The sequence below is a fragment of the Engystomops pustulosus genome, chromosome 3 (genome assembly GCF_040894005.1).
Source record: "Engystomops pustulosus chromosome 3, aEngPut4.maternal, whole genome shotgun sequence".
NCBI classification, from domain to species: Eukaryota; Metazoa; Chordata; class Amphibia; order Anura; family Leptodactylidae; genus Engystomops; species Engystomops pustulosus.
Genome location: NC_092413.1, coordinates 190102371 through 190126005, shown reverse-complemented (window position 1 = coordinate 190126005; position 23635 = coordinate 190102371). Strand labels below are relative to the sequence as shown.

General features: G+C 40.9%; 1 protein-coding gene across 2 annotated transcripts in view; it reads right to left on the bottom strand.

Moving 5' to 3' along the window:
- Positions 1-494: 494 nt before the first annotated feature.
- EPHB1 (EPH receptor B1) overlaps positions 495-23635 on the bottom strand; it is a 223915-nt gene continuing 200774 nt past the window's right edge. Inside the window, exons 10-17 of one of the 2 annotated variants that reach the window (XM_072143436.1) lie at positions 23449-23487; positions 17958-18080; positions 17042-17289; positions 10734-10949; positions 7186-7335; positions 4142-4335; positions 2566-2721; positions 495-1615 (exon numbers count right to left, since the gene is read on the bottom strand). In XM_072143436.1, coding sequence (XP_071999537.1) covers positions 1507-1615; positions 2566-2721; positions 4142-4335; positions 7186-7335; positions 10734-10949; positions 17042-17289; positions 17958-18080; positions 23449-23487 — 1235 coding nt within the window. In that variant the 3' untranslated portion in view covers positions 495-1506. The remainder of the gene's footprint in view (positions 1616-2565; positions 2722-4141; positions 4336-7185; positions 7336-10733; positions 10950-17041; positions 17290-17957; positions 18081-23448; positions 23488-23635) is intronic. The other variant, XM_072143437.1, reaches the window with a different exon arrangement.

Genomic DNA, 23635 nt, shown 5'->3' with positions numbered 1-23635 from the left:
AATCTGAACTTACTGCCGGACAACCTCTTTACGTTTTACTCTGAATTGTTCTTCTTTATAGAATAGCTGATATCTTATGCACTATTAGACACCCAAAATGATCGTATTTGTTGCATAATCAAGAAGCCCGTAGTGATATTTAGTAGACTCCACGGTCCTGTAGCGTTCACGACCCCCTCTCATAATGGCTTCCAACATTTTGTTCAGATACTCACTGGTTTTGTAGAATAACCAATCCGTGTATGATGTAATAGAAGTCAAAGATCATGAGAAAGAATACAACTACAAAATTACATGTGGAAATATTAACACGTGGAACATCCTAGATTGCGTAGTAGTTTGTTTCCACTAGATAAGAAAGAGTATGAACCCTTTTGGAATCAAGGCTTGATCATATCTTCACCAGAGAAAAGTCAATACGTAAAGTGCTCGGTAAAGTGTACTCAACGCGGCCAACATTGTGCACTCGGTATAATAGCTACTCAGACTAGATGTTGAGTTGATAAATCAATTTTAATACTGTACAACAGAACATACAACAAAGCCCAGTACTGACCTCTTAAACTAGAAGATGTCGCTGCCATGTTGAGCATTAAATATTTCCACACAGACAATAAGTCTTAGGGTAAAAATCACAAGAGCCCAGTGACATTTGTGCCATGTTACTCCAAAATCCATGGTGCACCAACCACTGCAGATGTCCTCATTGTCCCCATCTGTGAGCTCGTTCTTCGCTGTACTAAGTTTCCAAAGACAAAGTCTGCTATTATCCTGATCAATTTCCATAAAGAGGAGGACTAAACAAAGTCCTCTATGTTTTTGGGTTTTATTTTTCCTTTTCCTCTCTATATACAAACATTGAATCCGCAGCTCTGTATTCTGTATTTTTCTTCATTTCTTTGACACATAGGACACAAAGGTAGATGCACTGTCAGGTTTATTTTTTTTGTTGTTCCTGAATCTTAATTTTTTTGAAAGTTTTTCCTTTTTTTTTGCCAAAAAATGCAAGCAAAAGAAGAAAAAAAATGTTAGTTCTTCCATACGACCTCATCTTCAATATGAAGACAATCAAAACAATAAAAAGAGAAGATGGAAGTGTGCCGACGCCTCCCTCCCTGATGCAGCAGCAGTGTCAATGTGAGGAGATGTGGGGCATCCATTCATGGGTGAAGCAGGCTCAGTCTCGTTGCGATTTGTAATATGATAAAATAAAGCACCTTTATTTCCAAATGACCAGTACCTTTGATGTTCACAGTAAAGACTTCTCTTGGAATCCATGGATACCAGTCATCCACAACCAGTGACTGATGTGTTACCTGCCATTACATCTCTTCAGCATTTTCTTTTATGAGACATTTTGAGCATTGGTCTTACAGTGCCGAACAGTCCACCATCAAGTGTGACCTTTAGAAGACTTATCTTTCCCCACTGACCAAATGCTTCCTATCTGCAACCATGTCTCCTCCCTCCCCCACCCTCATGGACTCCCTAACCCAGCCCAAAGTCTCATGCTATGGATGTGGGAGACTGGCTCATTTGAACCCTCATGGATTGAATACAGTTCAGGATTTTTTTCTGGTGTCCAGCTAATGTGATTCCTATTCTCAGAAGGTCCCTGTAAAATAAAGAAAGAAAGCAAGTCATTGGATGTAATATAATGTAGCTATAAAGTGGATGAGACAAAAATTGAGGAGATGAAAATTATGCTGAATTTGGTGAAAATTGTATTTCTGGTTCAAGTTATTTCAAGCATAATGCATTGGCTCCCTGATTACATCAAAGCAGCGGTGGGTTTGTGGATATGGAAATCCAGACCAAGATGGCGGTGCCCACACTTTGCCACCAACACTGATCGGATGTTAGCCACAAAGCTTGAGCATCACCATTTTGGTCCAGGTCACCTTCCTAGTGACAACATTGAGGAGTAACGACTGTGACAGCTGGGATTCTATGTGAGGCTCCATGGCCAGTCCTTCTGCACAATCTATTAAAGTGTGCCATAGTATTGCAGTATATGGTAGGATCCATCAGACCCCTTAGGGTTTAAGTACCCTAAAGGGTCTAAAACTACAGTAAAAAAAAAAAATTATTAAAAAAAAGCAAAAATAACCCCTCTATACTCTACATGTTATGTATTTTTACATCCCCAAATTCCTGTTCTATCAAAATATAAACACTGTTATTCCTAGTGATAAACCTTGTAATGGAAGATGGTGCACAAATGTCCGAGTTGCCATTTTGTAACACATGAAAATGTTAATAAAAAGTGATCAAAAGGTCATACAGTCCCCAAAGTGGTAGCAATGAAAATGTCATTTAATCTTGCAAAAAAATGACACCTTAAACAGGTCTGAACACCACTGTATGAAAAGGTTACCGGCCCCAGAATATGACAAAATGAAGAAATGTTTGTTGTACAAAAGATTTTCATTTTTGACATTTTCTAAAAGAAATAAAAAGTTGTAATTTGGAGCGCCATGTTTTTTTTCTTTTCTTGTCTTTTTTATGTTGATAAAAGAAAAGAAAACATAAATTTTTTATGTTGATAAAAGAAAACATACTTACTCTAAGGACATCTGGGCAACGAGCTGCAGAGAGGTGAAACCAGAGCTCAAGAAGTTGTCTCTGTATTGTCCCATCTTGATAGCACTCAGCCAGTCGTCTACTGAGGTAAAGGCTGTGAAGTCTGGGATGGAGCGATCGAGCAGCGGCTGGGAAGGCCTTAAAAAAAAAAAGAGAGCAATAGTAAAAAAAAAGGCTTGACCATTACCATAAAGCTACTTAAAATTTCATTTGAAGGGGTTGGCCTACAAAAATCTTTCATCACCTATTCACAGAATATCTGAATGACCTGACTGCTAAAGCCTTCGTGATCATGGGGGTCCTCTGTCCCCTGTGTAAATGGAACGGTGGTCACACATGTGCACTACTGCTCATTTCCAAGAAGACTCCAAGTGCTTTATTCTCCAGTTACATAGGGACTAAATCAGGCAGTAATGCAGAGGGTTCTAGCTTTTGGATCTTCAGCAGTCATACATTTTACACTTATCCTTTATAAATGTTTGCCATTAAAGCTTCCGGCCGGACCCGACAACCTTCCGGCCCGCATTCGCAATGCTGTGAATAGGGACGGGTAGGCGTGGCCGGCCGCGGCCGGACGGAAGCTGAATCCAGAGGGCCCCGGAAGGTAAGTAGGACTTTTTTTTTTTTTAAGCAGCCCCCTCCAGGCCACCTTCAGTTTTTTTTCAGATCTCTCGGACAACCCCTTTAACCACCCCTTTTAAGCTCTATGAATAAATCATGTAATAAAAACTAAGATTAATCAGGACTTGTACGCTATTTTTTTGGCATACAAGCCCTGAAATAAATGCAAGGCCCTGCTAACTATCAGCCATTGCCTTTAATATCCTCTTTACGGCAGCTTCATGCTAAGTTGACATGGAGGGGTATAGAGTGGGAGGGATGGCTGGAACCTCTTGATGTATCCAGAAGCTCTGGAGGAGCCGGGACTTTGTATCATTAATGTCCCTCATATATGTCAGAATTGTAAAGATGATGATTATAAATTGGGATCTATCTGAATTATCCCAATAAAGGCGGTCCCCTACTTAAGAACACTCGACTTACATACGACCCCTAGTTACAAACGGACCCCTGGATATTTGTATTTTATTGTACTTAAGTCCTAGGCTACAATGCTCAGCTGTAACAGTTATCACAGGTGTCTGTAATGAAGATTTAGTGTTAATATTGATTCTTATGACAACACAACATTTTTAAAATCCAATTGTCGCAGAGACCAAAAAAGTTCTGTCTGGAATTACAATGATAAAATATACATTTCCGACTTACATCCAAACTCAACTTAAGAACAAACCTACAGACCCTATTTTGTATGTAACCTGGGGATTGCCTGTACTGGTTTAGTTTTCATCTAAAAAGCCTGTATATGCAGCAAGAAAGCATGACCAGGGGAAGGCTGGAGGTGTAACGAGTTGGCTGGCATGTCTCCTATCTAAGCTCTTTCCATCCATAACATGACAATAGTATTTCCATAAAATGTGCCCTCTTGTGTCTCATGATAAACAAAATGCTTATCTTCATCAAAACCCATTGCATCTACTGGCATAGATAGACTCACACAGCAGGGATGGTGGCCACTGTCTTGAGGCTGGCGGGGTTTCGGATCATCTTGTCCAGAGTATTGACAATCTCCCCAAAGCGTGGCCGGCTGTTTCGATCCTTCTGCCAGCAGTCCAGCATGAGCTGGTGCAGGGCAGCTGGACAGTCCATGGGGGGAGGCAAGCGGTAATCCTGCTCGATGGCATTGATGACCTGCACATTGAGGACCAAGAAGCAGATTTTACAATCTAAATAACATTTAAATAAAAGGGATTAGAAATCAAAAGAGCCAATGACTAAACCGTTGTATAAAAGGGTTTCATCAACTCACATGTTACTTACTTCACCGATATCCAACAATAATATAAAATGCTACTACTAGTAAAATTATTATAACAAAGTACAGGTGTTAGGATTATTGTATATATCAGTAAATCAATATTATTAAAGCACTACAGGGGGTGTGCATGCATTAAAATATGAGGCTCCCTGCGGCGCTCATGTGACATTGCCTAAGTGCTCCAGGCACTGTGCTAATTTGCATAACTTTTATAACTCTAGAATTACACGATCACAGGATATAGCATTATACTAAAAGAAGCCCTGAGGAACTTCTTACTAGGACACATCTACCATCACTAAACTAAAGGTAGATGTTCTTTAAACATTACAAGTTCTTGACCACCACAGATGAAGCAGAAATGATCCCTTAGAGGGTACATGATAGAAGTGTTTTACTATGTCTGTGGTTATGCCGAATAGTGAAGCTATACCAGATTGTAAGATTCCTGTCCCGTGATATGAATCTTCTTAAACCTTACAACAAACATTATAGAAATCAGCTGTCCAGTGTGTGTACATGCAGAATAGTGTTTCTGGGCTTTATGTGATATTTTTAACAGCTCTTGTAGTAATATGCAATTGTCTCTGAACTGGTGGATGGAGAACTAGGTGCTATGGCTCACTGTTCCCACTCACCTTTTCATCGAGCTTTTATATAATCTGACTTCCGTAGACTTATTTCTAAGGATGATCGGACCCATAGTTTCATTAAAGGTTCAGGGTTTAGGCCGGTCATGCAATTCGAATGTTTAAGCCGGATTGTTGGCCAAAGAGCCAATTTGGCAAATAGACCCCCCTTGTTACTAGCAATGGCTATGATTGGCCAGGGGGTGGCCATTGCTAGTAGCAAGGGATGTTTATTTGCTGGATTGGTCAATACACCAATAAGTTCGGGTCGGGCAACCAAACCTGTAATGAAACTAAGGGGTCCGTTCATCCCTACTTCTGTCCATCTTGGGACAGAAGCCAAGTAGGAGCGGAGGAGCAAGTTAGTACAGATTTATAGTTGTAATATTTTTTGCAAAGTTGCGTATATCCACTAATGAACTAATTGCTGATTTTCCATCCAGATAACAATAGTAGAAAGGTAGGATTTAGTTATATTCAATGGGCCTCATCTATGTGCAGCCCCCAGACATGGCTTCTAATGCAGTATCTGTGTCATGAAGATATGTGTCATGTTCCTTCTTCCTTCCACTATGAGAATTTTCTAGCTATGTATAAAATGGAACGTTCATTTCTGCATTTTTCTATGTGTATTGAATCCGCATAACAAGAACTCTGTGTGAACATGCCCTTACTTTCCCGACGTTGAGTAAAATTGGTAGTTGGCTACATCCCCAGAGACGTGCATTAATTACTAGCTGGCGCCCCCCTCCTGTGTCACTACAGTGGCTCGGGGAGTGAGGGCAGTGACACAGCCGAGGCAGGAGCAGGGTAATGACAGCCGCATACTGTTCAGAGCATTGTTCTGCCGGCTCCTTCATTATATCCGCCGCTCACTGCATTACAGTAAGAGCCGAGCATCTCCACCAGCCTGACATATGTTCAAAGCTTCTTCAAGTCCAATTACTTCCCAGCGCACTGGCTGCACTTTCCAATTTTCTTGCTTTATGTGGATTCTTTTCTTCTTTCCCAGGCTGATCCATCTGACACAGCAGTAGCTTCAGAGCTCACCCACCAGCCATCCCTCCCTCCTTCTCTCTCCTCTCCTTCTTTGATTTGTTTTGTGATATGGGAACATTGCACTAGGTAGGAACAACTCCTGTGCTCCACCTCAACCATGAGATGAAAGACTCTGTGTAAACCAGCAGCTGCCCCTGTGTGTCACCCCTGGTGTGCCCAATCCTCCGCCATGTGGGAGAGGAAAGGCCTGATAGACGTGATCACTAGATGGATGTGGATGGAGCCTGGTTAAGAAATCGGAGTATTCCACAACAAGAACCCATGATGTGCGTAATCAGAACAGCCTTGGTGTATGTGTAAAGGAAAACAGTCCTGAGTGTCATGATCTAATATGTATGTATCAGGGTAGATAGTATATAGCACAATGCATACATGCAAGACAAAGTCTAGTGCCGGACATGGAATCACAAATCATCTAGTGTCTTCTCCTAAAGTCTACTAGGAGTTGTGACCATGCAAAGCTGCAGATCTGTTTAACCATGCCTTTGTGCCTGTTGTTAGTAGCAACAAGACTGTGAAAAACGATATTAATATTCCAGGATTGTAGCTGGACTTGGAGCACTGCTGTATTCTTATATTTCTGCATTATACTTCCTCCCCAACCCTCTGCTTTGTTGTGTTCAGTGAAGAGATCTCACACACCAGTGCACCAAGGCTTAGAGCCAGCTACAGCTACAAACCTGGAATATGATTTTTACAGTCCTGCTGCCACTAAAAATAAGCACAAATATATGTGAACATACATCTCCCCATAGCGAGGACCTCTTATAGGCTCTTTTTAAGTGTTCAGTTTACTTGCAGCACCCTCACAGGCTAAATTAAACACTATGCCCTGTCTATAAAAGAAAATTCATTGGGACACATTTACTGAGAAAAGTTTGCCTATGTAGTGTGCAGGGGGCACCAGAATCAGGATTTGTGGCTCCAACAGAGTTAACCTTTTTGGTGCACCTTTAACATGGGACGTGTGACACATTTCTGTCGGACTGTTCATTTTTGGTATAATAAAATGATAAATATAAAGAAATATCTTACATCCTGGTTAGACATGTCCCAGTATGGCCTCTCTCCAAAGGACATCACCTCCCACATGACAATCCCATAACTCCAAACGTCACTGGCTGAGGTGAATTTGCGGTAGGCGATGGCTTCTGGTGCTGTCCATCTCACGGGGATCTTTCCACCCTGGAACAAAATATGACAGTCATTTCCATCTCTTTTGTCAGTTCATTCCAATTGGTTAATATTTACAGCATGTGCATACAAGTTTTATAAAATCCAACTCATAGGAATTATAAAATATGCCTGTGACCAAAATAAATCAGGATTGCTTCCTAAAAGCCATTAATAGCAAGTACAAGGTGCCCAAAATGCTGTCACCTGAGCCTAAATTACACGACTGGTTTGGTAAATACAATTCTGAGTTAATAAACCAGTGGTCTTCCTATGATAGTCAGTGGATGCAGAGAGTTGTAGTTTCCCTACAGTTGGGAAGCAACAATACCAAAGCTAACCTTAAGGTTTGGACATTGAATAATAGAATCAATACTTTCCAAAACTTAGCGCAAGATCCTCTCCTCAATAAGAAACATTACCCCTAGACATCCAAAGATAAGAAGAAGATACCGGACTGTCCTGTCTACGTTTCTACCTTATGTTAGTAGACTAAATTGCAGAAATATGATGCAAGGACTTCCTGCCAACAGAGCAGTAGCACCGATACTGTATAAACTGCCGGGACCGAAGTTCTGCCGACATACAGGGAGTCCTTGCATCCTTTAGGGTGGGGTCAAAATATGGGTCAGTTTCCATGGGCTACACATCTGTGTGAAGGCAGCCTTAGGCTGTTCGAGGACAAATATCAAATGAATAACAAAAGAACAGCACAACACTGAGTTATCTGGAATTATCTGGAATCATGGGGAACGCAATTTTTTAATAAAATAAAACCGACATGTGATAGATTCTCTTTAAAAGAAATCTAGCAGCGGAGTTAACAAATATAAAGCAGAGTCATTTCCAAGTTCTCCAGGGCACCCTTCGCCTGCATCTTCTTTTATGCTTCTTCTTTATGCATTAATTTTCATTTTAAAAAAAAGTACTTTTAAAAATATGCTAATGAGGGGGGCGTCATCAGAGCCCCGCCAGGGTCTTTCGTCTCATACTCTGCAGATCAATAAGCATGACCTTCATAGCCGCTACAGTGAGTGGAGATGAGTCGGCTGCTATGGGTGCTAAGGGAGAGGGTTTAGTGGGGGAGCCCTACAAGGGTGGTGGTGTGCTAGTGTGAGTACCTGACCCACTATTCAGTGATGTAGCTAGCAGAGGGTGGTCGGGGTTCCGGATTATCAAAGTCAAGTGCTGTCATCAGAGCCTCCGAGGTCCCTGATGAAGCAGGACTGACTGGGGATGACTCCAGCATGAGAAGGGGTTCAGCTAATAGTAAGCCCTCCTGTTGGTATAAACTTTGCAGTGGTGATTCCTGTGCCTGACGTGTGTTCAAAACGGAGTGCCGGCGCCATCTTGGGAGTCCTCCGTCACCGGGAAGAAACTTTGCATTGGCTCCGCTGGTTCCTTGATCTTTTAGGCTGGGTGCGGTGAGCAATTTAGACGGGGCTGCTAGGGGCATGTGTTAGAGAGAGGTGATGGAGCCTGAAGGGGCTCTGTTGACACCCTCCAGAGCCCCTGAGGATCATTAGTATATTTTTACAAAAACATGCCGATAAAGAAGAACAATAAAAGCAGATGCAGATCGAGGATTCCTCGAAGAACTTGAAGAAATGTGCACAAAATTACATTCTGGTTAGTCTGTTTTAATCCTCCCAGCAATACCAATGCACATGAGGAAACAGGTCCACCAGGAAGGACACAGTGGAGCAGAATGAAGAATTGCAGATTAGCTTCCACAAGAGGTGAGGTGGCACTAAGCAACTTTATTAATATTGCTGCTGCTTATTTCAAGGGCAGAGGAAACCTTGAAGAAATGCATTTAATCTCGTGCGATAAAGACATCTCATTCAGGACCCGCCATATCTACTGAGCAATGAATTCTCCTCGGCATCTGACTAACACAAACTGAAAACTGCTTTATTCAATCATCACTTCCGAGAAATAAGCTATGCATTATGGATAGGATTTAGATGGGATTACGGGACGCCAAAAAAAAGTAAAAGAAGGGGAGAAAGAAAGAAGGAACAAGGGAATATATAACGCTGACCAGATGTGAGCCGAGCTCAGAGACAAATCACTTTCATTACTACGGGCAGCCTCCATTCTGTTTGCAGAGCAGAGATCTGGCATTAGATGAGGTTTGATAACCGTGTTCTTTTTTTTAGGGATGATTTATTCCAAGGGCGCCAGCCCGTCGTTATATTACTATTTATCTAAAGAAAATGTCTCATTCATGAACCTTCCAATTACTAGTCATCAATGTAGATATCCAACCCAACCAGTCTGTATGGTCTACCTCCTTCTGCCTACAAGCACAGGGGACTCAACGGAATAAGGTGCTGTTGCCTAAGGAAGGTTAATTCAGGTTCCTAGTTTTCTAAATGGCAAGGTACAAGGGCCTTTTGCAGATTATTTGCGTTTCAAAGCAAACTTGTCACCAGGAATGTGATTTTTAGCTGGTGACAGGTTCCAATAGCCGCTGCTGTACTGATTTAAACATGCTTTTGTCAGAATTCTGAATCATTTCAGTAGTTTATAATAGTTTATTTCACATTACCTGGCTCCCTGCCAGTAGCATGTGGTGAGTCCCAGGGGAGGGGCAGCTGCAGCCTGCAACTGGAGCTTGTGGGTGCCTGTGTCTCCTCATGCATTCTCCTCCACACTATCTCCCTCGCTCCCTCGGCTGCTCAATTCACAACAGGAAGTGGGGATGGGGAGGGAGCTGCATGAGTGTGGGGAAGAGGAGACTGAGACTGAGAGTAGGATCTGCTCTTCTTTTGGTTTCTTATGTCATGTTTTTTAAAAATATCTTTTAAAATTATGCAAATTAGCCTAAAGGACTACGGGCTCTGTAAATGTAAATGGAACCTGGAGCCCCTCAGGCTCATTTTTTTAAAGCGTTTTTTTCTTTAAAACAAGGGAAAAGGAAGCTTAAAGCAGAGCAGATCCAGAGCGGGCACACACCACAATCCTTAAACCTGTTGGTAGATGTCCTTTAATATGATACCAAGAGCAAGGTTTTAGTTTGTAAAGTGCCCAAGGCAGGGGCATCTATAGTGACTACGCCTCTAAAGTGACTCAGATCAGGCAAAAAGTGACAGATTGAGGTAATTTTTTTTTAGAGGTAATTAGAATGTTTTTCACATAAATGAGCGAATAATAGAAAGGACATGTCATAAGTGTGGGCTTTGTGGTGTAAAAATGTAGTCCCTATACATAATATAACTCTCCAAGAAATGGAGAATTTGAGCTGTGATGTCATATTACCCATACTAAACCAATATCTATAAATATATTTCACACATGTCCCTCAACTTTTACTTGACAATGTGAACTGTTGCTTAGTTTTCTGTTTTTATGTCCTCCGATGTTAGTATTGTCATGTATTTCTCCACAAGTGCACTATATCTTACCAAGGAGCTGGTATAAGTTGGATCTGACGTATCATCTTGAAGGTAACGAGAAAGCCCAAAGTCTGACACTTTGCAGACCAGGTTGCTGTTCACCAGGATGTTCCTTGCCGCCAGGTCCCGATGTACATAATTCATTTCGGAGAGATACTTCATGCCAGCTGCAATTCCTCGGAGCATTCCCACCAGCTGGATCACTGTAAACTGTCCATCATTTTGCTAAAGTGGATACAAATTAAGAAAAATCTCCAATTAGAAAGCAACATGAAATAATTGCTGTACGGCACACAGAGCACTGCAAGGAAACTATACAAAAAACACCAGAAACTACTTGAGGTATGGAACACCTTATGTGAGGCTAGTGGAAATCCTATTAAATAATTTAGCAGATGTCTACCTTCATAGATGTCTTCAGAAGTGTTACTCGGCCGATATGTATTTTCAGTAGTATATCGTACTATGGGCAGTTTCAGGAGCAGCCCAAAACCAGCTCCAAAAACACATGTGCAGAAAACCCCTCCTAAGCCCTTTGAAGGTCCTCCAATGGTACTTAAACTGCAGAACCGATAGCGGGACAGAAGAGATTTCCCCTCCTGCCCAAAGAAGCTTGTTTCTGATCCTCTATATAAGCAAAAAATTTAAAAACAATAAGAAATTTTAGACTTTTTGGGGCCTCCCACAATTAGCATACTGTTCAGGGTTCAAGACAGTCTAAATCCATCCCTGCCTAAAAAAAATTTCTGAGGGGAAAGAACCCCAAAACAGATGCCTACTGGCGGATCTTCCTTTGACCAATACCACTTATTTTTTTTTCCCATTGGCCATTGCCTATACAGAGGACCTTTCACCACTTTAAAAATGTGGAGATCAACATTTTATGATAATCTTTACCAACACTGAGAAGATTATCGTAACACATACACTCTCCTCTGCTGCAGTACCTCTTCTCTGACAGTGGAGAGGAATCCAATGGCAAGATACTGGGAATGACATCTCAACAACCAGGGGGCTACAAAAATAATTATAGTGCCCCTATATCTGTGAAGCTGCCCCTACAGCTTTGTATGTTCATCTCCACCTCTTTAAAGTAGAACTGTAAAGTATAAAAACTTAAAAATAATTCTCTTATTTACTCTAATTAGCGATCTGCATATGTTTAGCAGCTAGCAGAGTTTTTTACCTCTTTAATCTCCATTTCCCATGCTTTCTGGTGACCATGGGAAACCATATAGAACAGCTAGAAACAACAGGAGGCTTGTTGAGAGTGGCTGTAGGACCTGTAGTGATGTCACAACCATGTGACTCATCACATGCTTCAGGTTTTCCAAACATGCTGTCCTGCATCATTCTTAAGTGTTCTGGCAAATGATCTTCAGTGATGTCACAGTCATGTGACTCATCACATGCCTCATATTGGCCAATTACAAATTGCTGTCCTGTTCTGGCTTCAGTGGGGTGAGCAGCTGCTATGCTGATTTCAAAAATGCCCTTGTCAGCATTCTGAATCATTTCAGTACTTTATTTTACCTGGCATGTGGTAAGTCCCACGGATGCCTGTATCTCCTCATTCATTCTTCCTCTACCATACCCCATCCCCTTCCTCCCTGCCTGCTCAATGCACATGACGTGAAGCGGGGAGGGGAAAGGGAGCTGGAGGAAAGGAGACTGACACAGGAAGACAGAGGCTGCAGCTGCCCCTCCCCATGGACTAACTACATTCTGGTGACAGGGAGCCAGTTAATGAGAAATAAACTATTGTTAAGTACTGAGAATGAGAAATAAACTATTGTAAAGTACTGAGATTATCCAGAAGGCTGGCAAAGGTGTATTTATATGACAAGTAGCTGTACATACTGGGTGAAGCTACTCTACATCCAATCTGTCTTAAATGAAACCCCTACTTTGTAGAGACTCCTGCTAATAAACAGTGGTACGACCCTGGCTACTTCAAGTAGATGAGCAGTGGATGTACCACCTCAGAATGTGGGGCCTTTCTCTGCCTGAACTATTGTGGCAGCCATATTAGTTTCCAAAAACCAACAAAATCGCAGCCTTTTTCAGTTTTTTAGGTAGACGAGATCCTATTATTTATCAAAAGAAAAATAAACCATTATTCCAAGTATTGTAAATTGAAAATAATGGTGAATATTGGAGAGTTCAGTGTTTACATAGATTCCCTCTATATGCCGCTCAGTTCTCAGAATCCGTATTCAGAGCCTGCCCTTTCTCTCTACACAAAACACCAAGGACTTCATACTCAATGCAGCTCATAAATATGAAGAAAAACACACAGGAGCGGCTTTATTAAAGCTGTATGTGAGATGTAATAAGCCGGCTTTATTCCTTTCAGTGCATATGCTTCTGTCAAACATGCAAGGGTGCCAGCCAGTCACAATACATCTGTACCGCGGCAACAACCAACGCGACAATTCCCTTCATTAGTGGATGAAAAACGTATTAGGTGTTATAACAGGGGTTGTGCCCGCTAACTATCAAAATAGCAATTTATGCTTATGGAACATATGTTTGTAGAACACTATGATTGAAAATATGGAGATGTATTAGACACATTCTGGGGGTGGCTGAGTGGCACGAAAAAATTCTACTTAACATGTTCCTTTCCCAGGTATAAAAAAAAAGACAAATAATAGAAAATGTGGAAAGATTTGACTGTGTGTTTTTTTTTGTTTGGCTTTAATCCCGCACATGTCACTAGGCTTCTTATAGGTCATGCTTGATGTTAAGGGGGCTGCCTTAAAAGGTGGCCAAAAGAGGCAAAGTTTAGCTTATCCCACCCTGGAAAATGTGTCTGCATATTTCCCAGAATCCCCCAGTGGAGAATCAGTGGCTATAAGTCTTCATATGCCTGCAAGGTGGCCCTAATTGGCAAAGTCTCCATAATGAAAGCTCTTACTTCCCATCCTTGGTTTCCTATGAGTGGTCAGGGCACCTCTTGCACTCCAAGAGTATAGTAGGTTCAGTGGCCTTCTATGATTCTTGCCATATCATACATATACAGCTCTGTTGTCTGTGTAGTGGTCAGAGCAGTTCAGGGGATTTAAGACGCAATGACTCAATCCAGCCATTACAATAAGAATGGAGCTGTCTGCTTCCAGTTATATTCTCTTTTTATCACCTCTGAAAACAGTTGATGGGATTAGGATGCTGGGTTTTTGGACCTTCGACAATCTTGTATAAACGACCTATCCTTAGGATAGGCTGTCAATATTCTGACCTTGGAAAATCCGTGTAATGGATTTCTTTGATGATGTAATGGCTATAGATGAGCGAGCACTAAAATGCTTGAGTGCTCGTTACTCGAGTCGAACTTTTCCCGATGCTCGAGTGCTCGTATCCAATAACGAACCCCATTGAAGTCAATGGGAAACTCGAGCATTTTTCACTGAAAGAACACATTGAAAGAACACTGAAGAACACATTGCAGATGTTTGCAGATGTTTTCACTGAAAGAACACATTGAAAGAACACAGTGAAGAACGCGTTGCAGATGTTTCCGTACATCTGCTAACTTACCGGAAGACACGCATGCCGAACGTTGTTTCCATACATCTGCAATGTGTTCTTCACACATATTGTTCTTCACATACTATTGTGAAGAACACCGTTCGGCACACGTGTCTCCGGATAAGTTACCAGATGTACGGAACATCTGCAATGCATTCTTCACTGTGTTCTTCACTGTTTTCACTGTGTTCATTGTATTCTTCACTGTTCTTCACTGTGTTTCCTCAAGTAAATGCTTGATCTCAAGCAGGCGAGATACTTGTCCGAGCAACGAGCCGTTTCGAGTACGCTAATACCCGAACGAGCATCAAGCTCGGACACGTATACTCGCTCATCTCTAGTAATGGCCAATTGTTGTTTTATTTATTGTGCTACCAGGAAAACTTTTTTGAAGCTCATTTATATCTTTTTTGAAGAACATATATTTTTTTCCTTTTTGAAATTTTATCTGAGGTAAACTTTACACAATGTAAAAGGACCTGTTACCTCTCCCAATATTTTTGTTTTAGACAAATAAATTATTCTTTACTAAATAACAATTCAGGGAAACATTTTCGACATTGTGCCGTTTCCCTGCTATTCCTCATAAGTATTTCTGATTAAATTGACAACTTGGTGTTCCCTACCCCACATTGTAAGAAGAGTAATTTAGCCTTAATGCCTGAAATCCACAAGGTTCTCGACCATGAAATACGTGTTATCATCATTTAACCCATACAATGTGCATCCTTTTGGCATCGTTTAGGATCCTTACACCCATCCATCCATTTAGCATCCGGTTACACTCATCCAACATCTGTTTTCTTCACATCGGTTGTAAAAACCGATGAATTTCAAGAGTGTACCTTAGCAACTATCCATTTTTCACAGACGACCATTGGATACCATCTTTGTCCAGTCCACACATTGGGGCTCATTTGCTAAGGGTCCACAGAGCACGATTCCGTCAGGTTTCCCAAATATTTCCATTTTGCCCTGAATTGCCACAGGTTTTTGGTGCACGCGATCAGATTGTGGTGCATCGACGCCAGCTTGTATGTGACAGAAATCGTGGGCGTGCCATCAGACAACCCAACCGTTAGGACAAACCGCAGAATTTAAAAACGGAATTTTTACGCAAGATCAGCACTCACATCTGCACCAGGAAGAAGAAGGTGCAGAAGCAACACATGCAGAAAATCGGACGCACGACCTTAGTGAATCCCGGCAGACCCGAATCCTCGCCGGACAATGCATCGTGGGATTGCGACAAGACTGGGTAAGTAAATCTGCCCCATTGACATCAATCGTACACATGAGTTAACACAGTTCAGACTAGAACATTCTCTACATTATAATGGGACAGACACACATTGCATTAAAAAAATAGCTTTGTGCGTTGATCCATTAACAATTATTGCAACCTACTGGAGCCATGTGTTGTCCATTACAAAAAGCTGATGGCACACAGCCATGGACATAAGCCCTAACTCTCTGGATAGTCCGCCACTGTCTGAAAATTATAAGATGGGTGCATTTCTATTGTAACTACAGTATTATTCTTATTCTATAGTAGAGATGGGTCAGCACTCGCTAATCGGCATGAACACGGGGTTGGTCATGACACCTGTACTCCACATACTTTAGAAATTGTTTTTAAAAAGACTCTACAAAGAAAAAATCTGATGACAGCCAGAAAACACCACAACATGCCCCATCCATAGCCCTGAATGCAGTGTTTGGGTGAGCAGGTTTGTATTGTAATGTGTTATGTTTCTTCTCAGACACAGGAGGCCCCGGTGGACTGGATCCTATAACCTACTTTCAGGAGTTACCAAGGTTCCAATTAATGTCCCTATTTTTATCCCGAGGCTGAAACTAGATTTTTTTTAGGTCATCTGCAGCAAGCATTTGGCTGGTGCTTCATCTTTGCAATCACACGGCACCGTCTTGTGACAACTTCATCAATATAGTAGGTCCTGTATACATCTCTATGTGTGCGTTACATAGAGCGGTGAAGCATGCAACCACAGCAATATCTGCCTCTAGTTTACTAAAAAAAAAAATATTTTTATTCTCCATTTGTAGAGAACTATTATATTTACTTTAATGATGGGGATAATCTGATTTTGGGGACAGCCATCTTATTTTGAGCAGCTTTTTACCGGCAGAACTTGGTGAAATATATCAAAATCTTATTTTTTCACTGCTTCTTAAAAGTTGATAGGGCTGTGCATATTTGGGCTGTGGAACCACCAGGCCCAAAGGATTTATTATAATTAGTCCCAGTAAACTGCTGTAAATTATTTATCTGAAATCTAGATCAAGAATACAAATATACAATATCTCAGCCACATAGTAAACAATGGCGATCTACATGCCAGTCTTCAAACACTTGACCACCTCAGAACAGTATTTTGCCTTACCCTCAGAGCAGTATTCAGCCTTACCCTAACTGTGATAATAAGAGGAATTCTGAAAAGTAATCTCTATAGAGCAGGAAGCTTTTCTAAATTCATAAGTGAAAACACAAACAATAAAGTTTGATACACAAAGTAAAAAGAAAGTTTTGTTAACTGAAATTATTATTTTCTGGATCTATTAGATAAATCTACCTTCATCACATATGTGGGTGAATTTCTTTGTGTTTCAAGGCTGGTATGCAAAAGGCAATGTACAGAAGGGGATGGCAATGAAATGATGAGAGCTATTTTATATTTAATATGATATTTATTTTTCTTTATAATTCATGCGTATGAAGCATAATACAGTACTGTAACTATCAAAGTGTAATGCCGAATACTCACCCGAAGGAAGGAGTCCAAGGCCCCATTTTCCATGAACTCTGTAATGATCATGACGGGTCTACTCTTGGTGACCACTCCTTCCAGTCTGATGATATTAGGATGGTCAAACTGACCCATGATACTTGCTTCACTAAGGAAGTCCCGCCTTTGTTTTTCTGAGTATCCGGCCTTCAGAGTTTTTATGGCAACATAGATTTCCCTCTTGCCAGGAAGCTTTAGACGACCCTTATATACTTCTCCAAATTCTCCTGCAGATCACAGAAAAGTGAGTTAGCTTTGCATTACACTAGCCCTCTATGGCAAAGTGGTAAGACTACGTAGTAAGTGATCATAGTCTCCTGAACTTGTGGCAACCACTTTCTTAAATCAAACCAAGTTTGATTGTTATCCACTAGCCATAGAATAGGGGATACGAATATGATTAGAGAGGTCCAACTGCTGGGAACAGGGGCGGATTAAGACTGCCATAGGTTCTGGGTTGTATGAATATTATTGTCCTTAGAAGTCTGGAATTTTTGGAGGATGTGTCTCCTCTACCTGCTTTCAATATGTCGTTCGCCCTTGTGTACCAGGATTTCATGGGTGAAGGCCCTTCTCAGTATAAAATTTAGTGGGTGGTTTGGGTCCACATGGGGCCCTGGCTATCACCCAAACTGACTACATTATAATCCACTACTGCCTGGGACCAACACCAATTATAAGAATGAGGTCCCTTTTTCACTAACTAATGGAGTGAAAGTCTTGCAACTCCATTAAAAACTACAGGAGCATCGGAAATTGCCAAGCAGCCATAGATATAGAGATAGATATAACATATGTTTTGTTGACCCATTCTATCTTGTTTTAGCTAAGAACAGTTATCTACTGTAACATAGTAGTACTATGAAATAAATCTGGAATAAATATAATGTCCAACCTGCTCCAATGACTTCCTCAATTTTCACAAAAGAGACGTCGATTTCCTTAGCAAACTCCCTCACGGCTTCGTTGGGATCTTCATACGTGAAGGGGTCAATGTAGATTTTCATCCCTGGGGAACCTGTAGGCAAGAGAAGCACAGGAGATGAAATGGACTGGCAGATACAGTTTCACACAACAATTTATATACATGTTGCTAAATTGATTCTCTCAAACTTAATTAAGTTACGAGCATGAACCATGGACATTCTGGTCACCATAGATCATTGCTGTCATCTTCTGTCTGGGATGTAACACTGAACAAACACAGATGTTGCTGATGATTTTCTGGACTGTTCCACATAGTACAGGGCATCACTTAATGTATTTTTGCATCTACACCTCGGGCCAGTTTATCAGTTCTAATAATAATAATAACTATCAATTATTAATGTCTAGGAACAACATAATGACCTCCAGGCAATCTTCAATCTATTTTATAGTGATCCTCCAGGCTCTTCCGCACTAAGGACGTCATACATAGACCGTAGTATAGTTAGCTGAATTCTTGTTCTGTTAGCTACTGTATCTTACCCATCTCCACTAATTCTGGAAAACAAAAAGAACTAGTGTCCTGATCCTCATCCTCCCGATATCTGCCAATCTGAGAGAGTGAGAAGGACTCCATACATATTACATTGTTGGCTAAACCCAAAAAGATAAGCCTAGTAGGGTCCTATCAGATCAGGGCTGAAGGTTCTATAATGTTTGTTCACCGCTGTATGTATGTTTACCAGATAATCAGCTTTTTCTTGCCTATACTTTAAATAAATTCTTTAAATAAATAAACCTTAACTATTGGTAAATTTGACTGTGGAACTTTACAGGCATGGGGAAGAACAATATAGGGATAGTTGTACTGCTGTATAATAGCAGATATGGTTAGTGTGGGTTAGTTTAAGAGAGTCAGGCTGACAGATTCTTGTATAGGCTGACTTACAGATAATTAAAAGCTTGTGATTGGTTGCTTCCAGTTTTGTATAAAATGCAATAGATTGCTTTTATGTAAATATTTGTACTAAAAATTGTTCTACTTTAAGGCTACATGCACAAGTTTTAGGGCATAGCCATTGTTTCATATATGAGCTGAATTCCCAAGCAGCATGTTTTTCCATGTTTGCTTCTAGACCAGTCCTTTACTACTGTCACAGACATATGAGCGGAATTCACATAAAGATGACACACATGTCGGCAAAATCTATGGACCACTTTTCCGTTGTTTGCAGACTATTTGCATGCGTACTTGTGCAGGTAACCTAAGTCTGAGACCTTGCAGATGAGCAGGGGCCTAACTAGGAGAGGAAGGGCCACATGGCAGACTTCTGAATAGGACCCCCTCGTCCCCACAAAATTGTATATATTTGTACATTACTCACACATGAGTATACACTCATCAGCTATACACACTATATATACAAACATACAACACATACACACATCCATACATAGAGTACCATACACACACCACACACACAGCATATAATACATCATATACACATCCAATACCCCAGATGCCATGGTCCCATGTCATTGCAAGCCCAATTGCAGCTTCTATGGCTGCTACCCCTGTATTTATGCCCCTGCAGGTGAGATATCAAACTAATATTCGATCAAACATTTGTTTTTTAAATTGAGTGACACCTCAACTGAACTACTTTTTTCTTGTATATTCCAGTTATTTTATCATCCTGCCCATAAATTTCTCAGCTCGAACCCTTCTACCATAAGCTTGGCTTCTAACTCGAGATGACTTGAGAAAATTACGAGTAAGGTTCAGACTCTGGAGCTAGCTCATATCTGTCCACCTCTACATCTATCTTACAGGGTATAGAAAAAAAATGCATTTCCTGGGATATGACAGTTCTTCAGAGACCAGGATTAAATCTTCCACAGCTCTTGTCCAGCCTGTGAGGAAATGAAGACTTGATATGATATCTCTTGGCTTCCTCCCCCTCCCTGCTCTCCTGGTTTATCTTACCTTGTGCATCAGTATCTCTATAGAGCTATCACTGCTCACCTTACTCGCCTCTCAACACTCTCCGACCCCCTCCCTTCTTCTCTGGCCTCCTTCTCTAGTTCATTCCTCCATCCCTCCTCCCCTCGTGCCTTGGCTTTATCTTCTCTTTATAATGAAATCATCATTCCATTATGCTCGCACTTTATCACCATGTCCTGGGGTATGGGAAGTTTTGTTTCCCCCTGTCCCAGGTTCCCGGTGCACCGCCATCAATAATGTGCACTTTGTGAAAAAAAAAATTCAATTTGGAGTTCTCTATTCGGCTTGCAGGAAGTCATTGGCATTTCAGTATCAACTCCATCATTTGTTCTTTTGCGGGCTAAGACGACAGCAACACATTGGAAGAGGAGGTTAATCTTTCTGATCCTAGCGGGTTAATTAATTTTCACCCTGACTGCAGCCAAGAAGATTTCTGGGGAAAGGACAGACATCATTACTGGTGGTTGTCCACAGCCTGCGGGCCATCGCCGTAAACACGTTGTGAATCTATTTGCCTAAATGACACCCTGGCACAAGCTGGCAAATGACATTTCTTGTTCCGCTTTGAAAGGACCCATTTTTATCTGTGTAATTTAATGTAGATGGGGAAAAAAACACAAGCTCAGCAGTGTCGGAAGCTGTTCAAGACATAACCGCAAGTCAGATAAATGAATCTATCCTTATTAGTCTTAAGACATTACTACTGGTAATTCAAAAATTATACGGATAAGTACCTCAAGATAAATACAGGATGAGTCAAAAGTCCCAGAACTTTCTTTTATATCAGGAACAAAAGAGAAAAAGACATATCTGACCACTCCAGCAAGCAATGAGGGACTATCTGATAGCCAATGCCGGAGACATGGCTGCCATTTTGCATGTCGTCAATTGTATATAGCGAAAGTTTTTTTCAATGGGAAGGATGTAATACATCAAAGAAGACTAGAATTATCTCAGATATCTAATGCCACAATCAGATTTGCAGTATCTCTTGTCATTCAAAAGTTCTCAACGCAGAAAGTTGCAACCACAATTGAAAACGTTCCTTGGGATGTCCAGATAACTGAACTCAGAGGTGAATGTGCCAGATCCAATACAGGCAGTCCCCGGGTTACGTACAAGATAGGGTCCATAGGTTTGTTCTTAAATTGAGTTTGTATGTAAGTCGAAACTGTATATTTTATAATTGTCGTTCTAGACAATTTTTTTTTTTTTTGTCCCAGTGACAATTGGAGTTTCAAAATTTTTTGTGTAATGGGACCAACGATTATCAATAAAGCTTCATTACAGACACCGTACAGCTGATCATTGCAGTCAGGGCAGAGGGGTCCGTCTGTAACTAGGGGTTGTCTGTAAGTCGGGTGTCCTTAAGTAGGGGACAGCCTGTAGTTATGAACCCGCATGAGAGTCTGTGGAGAATCGCTGTGTTGATATCTTTCAAACTTTTAAAAATCTGATGGCGGTAATTAATTTCTTAAAAAGTTTTGGTATTCTATGATATACTACATGACCACCATCCCTTTGGCAAAAACTTCCCTTGAAACAATAAGGAAGCTTTCAAGATGGCAGCCATTTACTGGACATAACCTAAAAGATATCTCCTCACCCATTACTTGCTGAAGGAGTCAGATATGTAATAGCCCTTTAGTTTCTGAAATAAAAGGGTGTCCTAAGACTTTTGACTCTACAGAGAGATAGATAGATAGATAGATAGATAGATAGATAGATAGATAGATAGATAGATAGATAGATATGAGATAGATAGATAGATAGATGGTGAATATGGATAGATATATATGATACAAAGATAAAGTAAAGACAGATAGATCGATAGATGGATAGATAGATGATAGATAGATAGATCATAGATGATAAAAAGATATGAGATAGATAGATAGATAGATAGATAGTCTCAGCATTGCTATATGTCAGTGAATTCCCCCGCCGGTTTCCTATGAGAATGTGGGCCGCTCTGTGAGGAGACTGACAGATTGGGGACAGGCAATGTTATGCAGTCTCCAACCTGCAGCCGGGATATTATTTACTGTGTCATAAGAAACCTATTAGCAGATAAATGAAGGGACAACTCTACCAAGAAATCAAGATTCATCACATGTGACAAGGGCCTGTGATTGGAGACCATAGCAAAGGTGAGAGCGAGCAGCTGCAGCCACTGAGTGATGTGCAATGGGACACGGCCTGATAAGAAGTGATGAGAAAGGGGGAAATGGGGAGGGGAGCCGCAGGTAACTGAGAGGACTGCAGGAAAAATCAAGAAAGGACAGTACTGGAAGGAAAATGGAGAGATAATAAGTCCATTGTGGGTATCTGCAGCTTCCAGTGCAGGTTTATTATCAAAGGCATATACATGACTTATGCTTCCAGTCTTAGTAATTGCTAAAAATCACAAAAATCTAAACTGAAAAGCTAAAAGCAAGGAAAGATTTCATTTTTTTTCAAAAGATGACTTTATTGACATCTCTAATTTAAAAGAAAAGATTGTAGAATTTATTCATGTAAATGGAATCTGTAACTATGAAAATAAAGTGTTCTCTGCAGGCAGCATGTTATAGGACAGGAGGAGATGAGCAGATTGTACAAAGTGTCCTATCTGCAGGCAGCATGTTATAGAGCAGGAGGAGATGAGCAGATTGTACATAGTGTCCTATCTGCAGACAGCATGTTATAGAGCAGGAGGAGCTGATCAGATTGTACATAGTGTCCTATCTGCAGGCAGCATGTTATAGAGCAGGGGGAGCTGAGCAGATTGTACATAGTGTCCAATCTGCAGGCAGCATGTTATAGAGCAGGAGGAGCTGAGCAGATTGTACATAGTGTCCAATCTGCAGGCAGCATGTTATAGAGCAGGGGGAGCTGAGCAGATTGTACATAGTGTCCTATCTGCAGGCAGCATGTTATATATCAGGGGGAGCTAAGCAGATTGTACATAGTGTCCTATCTGCAGGCAGCATATTATGGAGCAGGAAGAGCTGGGGAGATTGTACATAGTGCTCTATCTGCAGGCAGTATGTTATAGAGCAGGAAGTGCTGAGCAGATTGTACATAGTGTACAATCTTTGGGTGGTATGTTATAGAGCAGAAAGAGGTATACAGATTGTACATAGTGTTCTATCTGCAGGCAGCATGTTATAGAGCAGGAGGAGCTGAACCATTATACATAGACTCCTATCCGCAGGCAGTGTGTTATAGAGCAGGAGGAGCTGAACCATTATACATAGACTCCTATCTGCAGGCAGTGTGTTATAGAGCAGTAGAATTTAAATCTCTGATTATTATTCGATTAGGAATCCAGTGGGTTATTCTAGTTATTTTTTGAACATACCGACATTATGGGAGTTGGATGTGATTTTTTAAAATTAAATTGTTTAAAATGGACACACTTTGTACACTTTTTAAAAAAAAAGAAAATCCTGGGGCAAAAACTGGAACATACCGTACTTGGCTCTGTCCATTGTATCCACCATAAATCCAACTGAGATTAAAAGCAAAAAAAAAAAAAAAAGTTTATTAAAACATCTTTAAAAACCATAGAAACAAGAAACTTAGGAATCTAAGTCTATATTCATAAGACCGGGCAATGTTTTCCACTGGGACCATTTAACTATTCTGAAAGCAGTGAC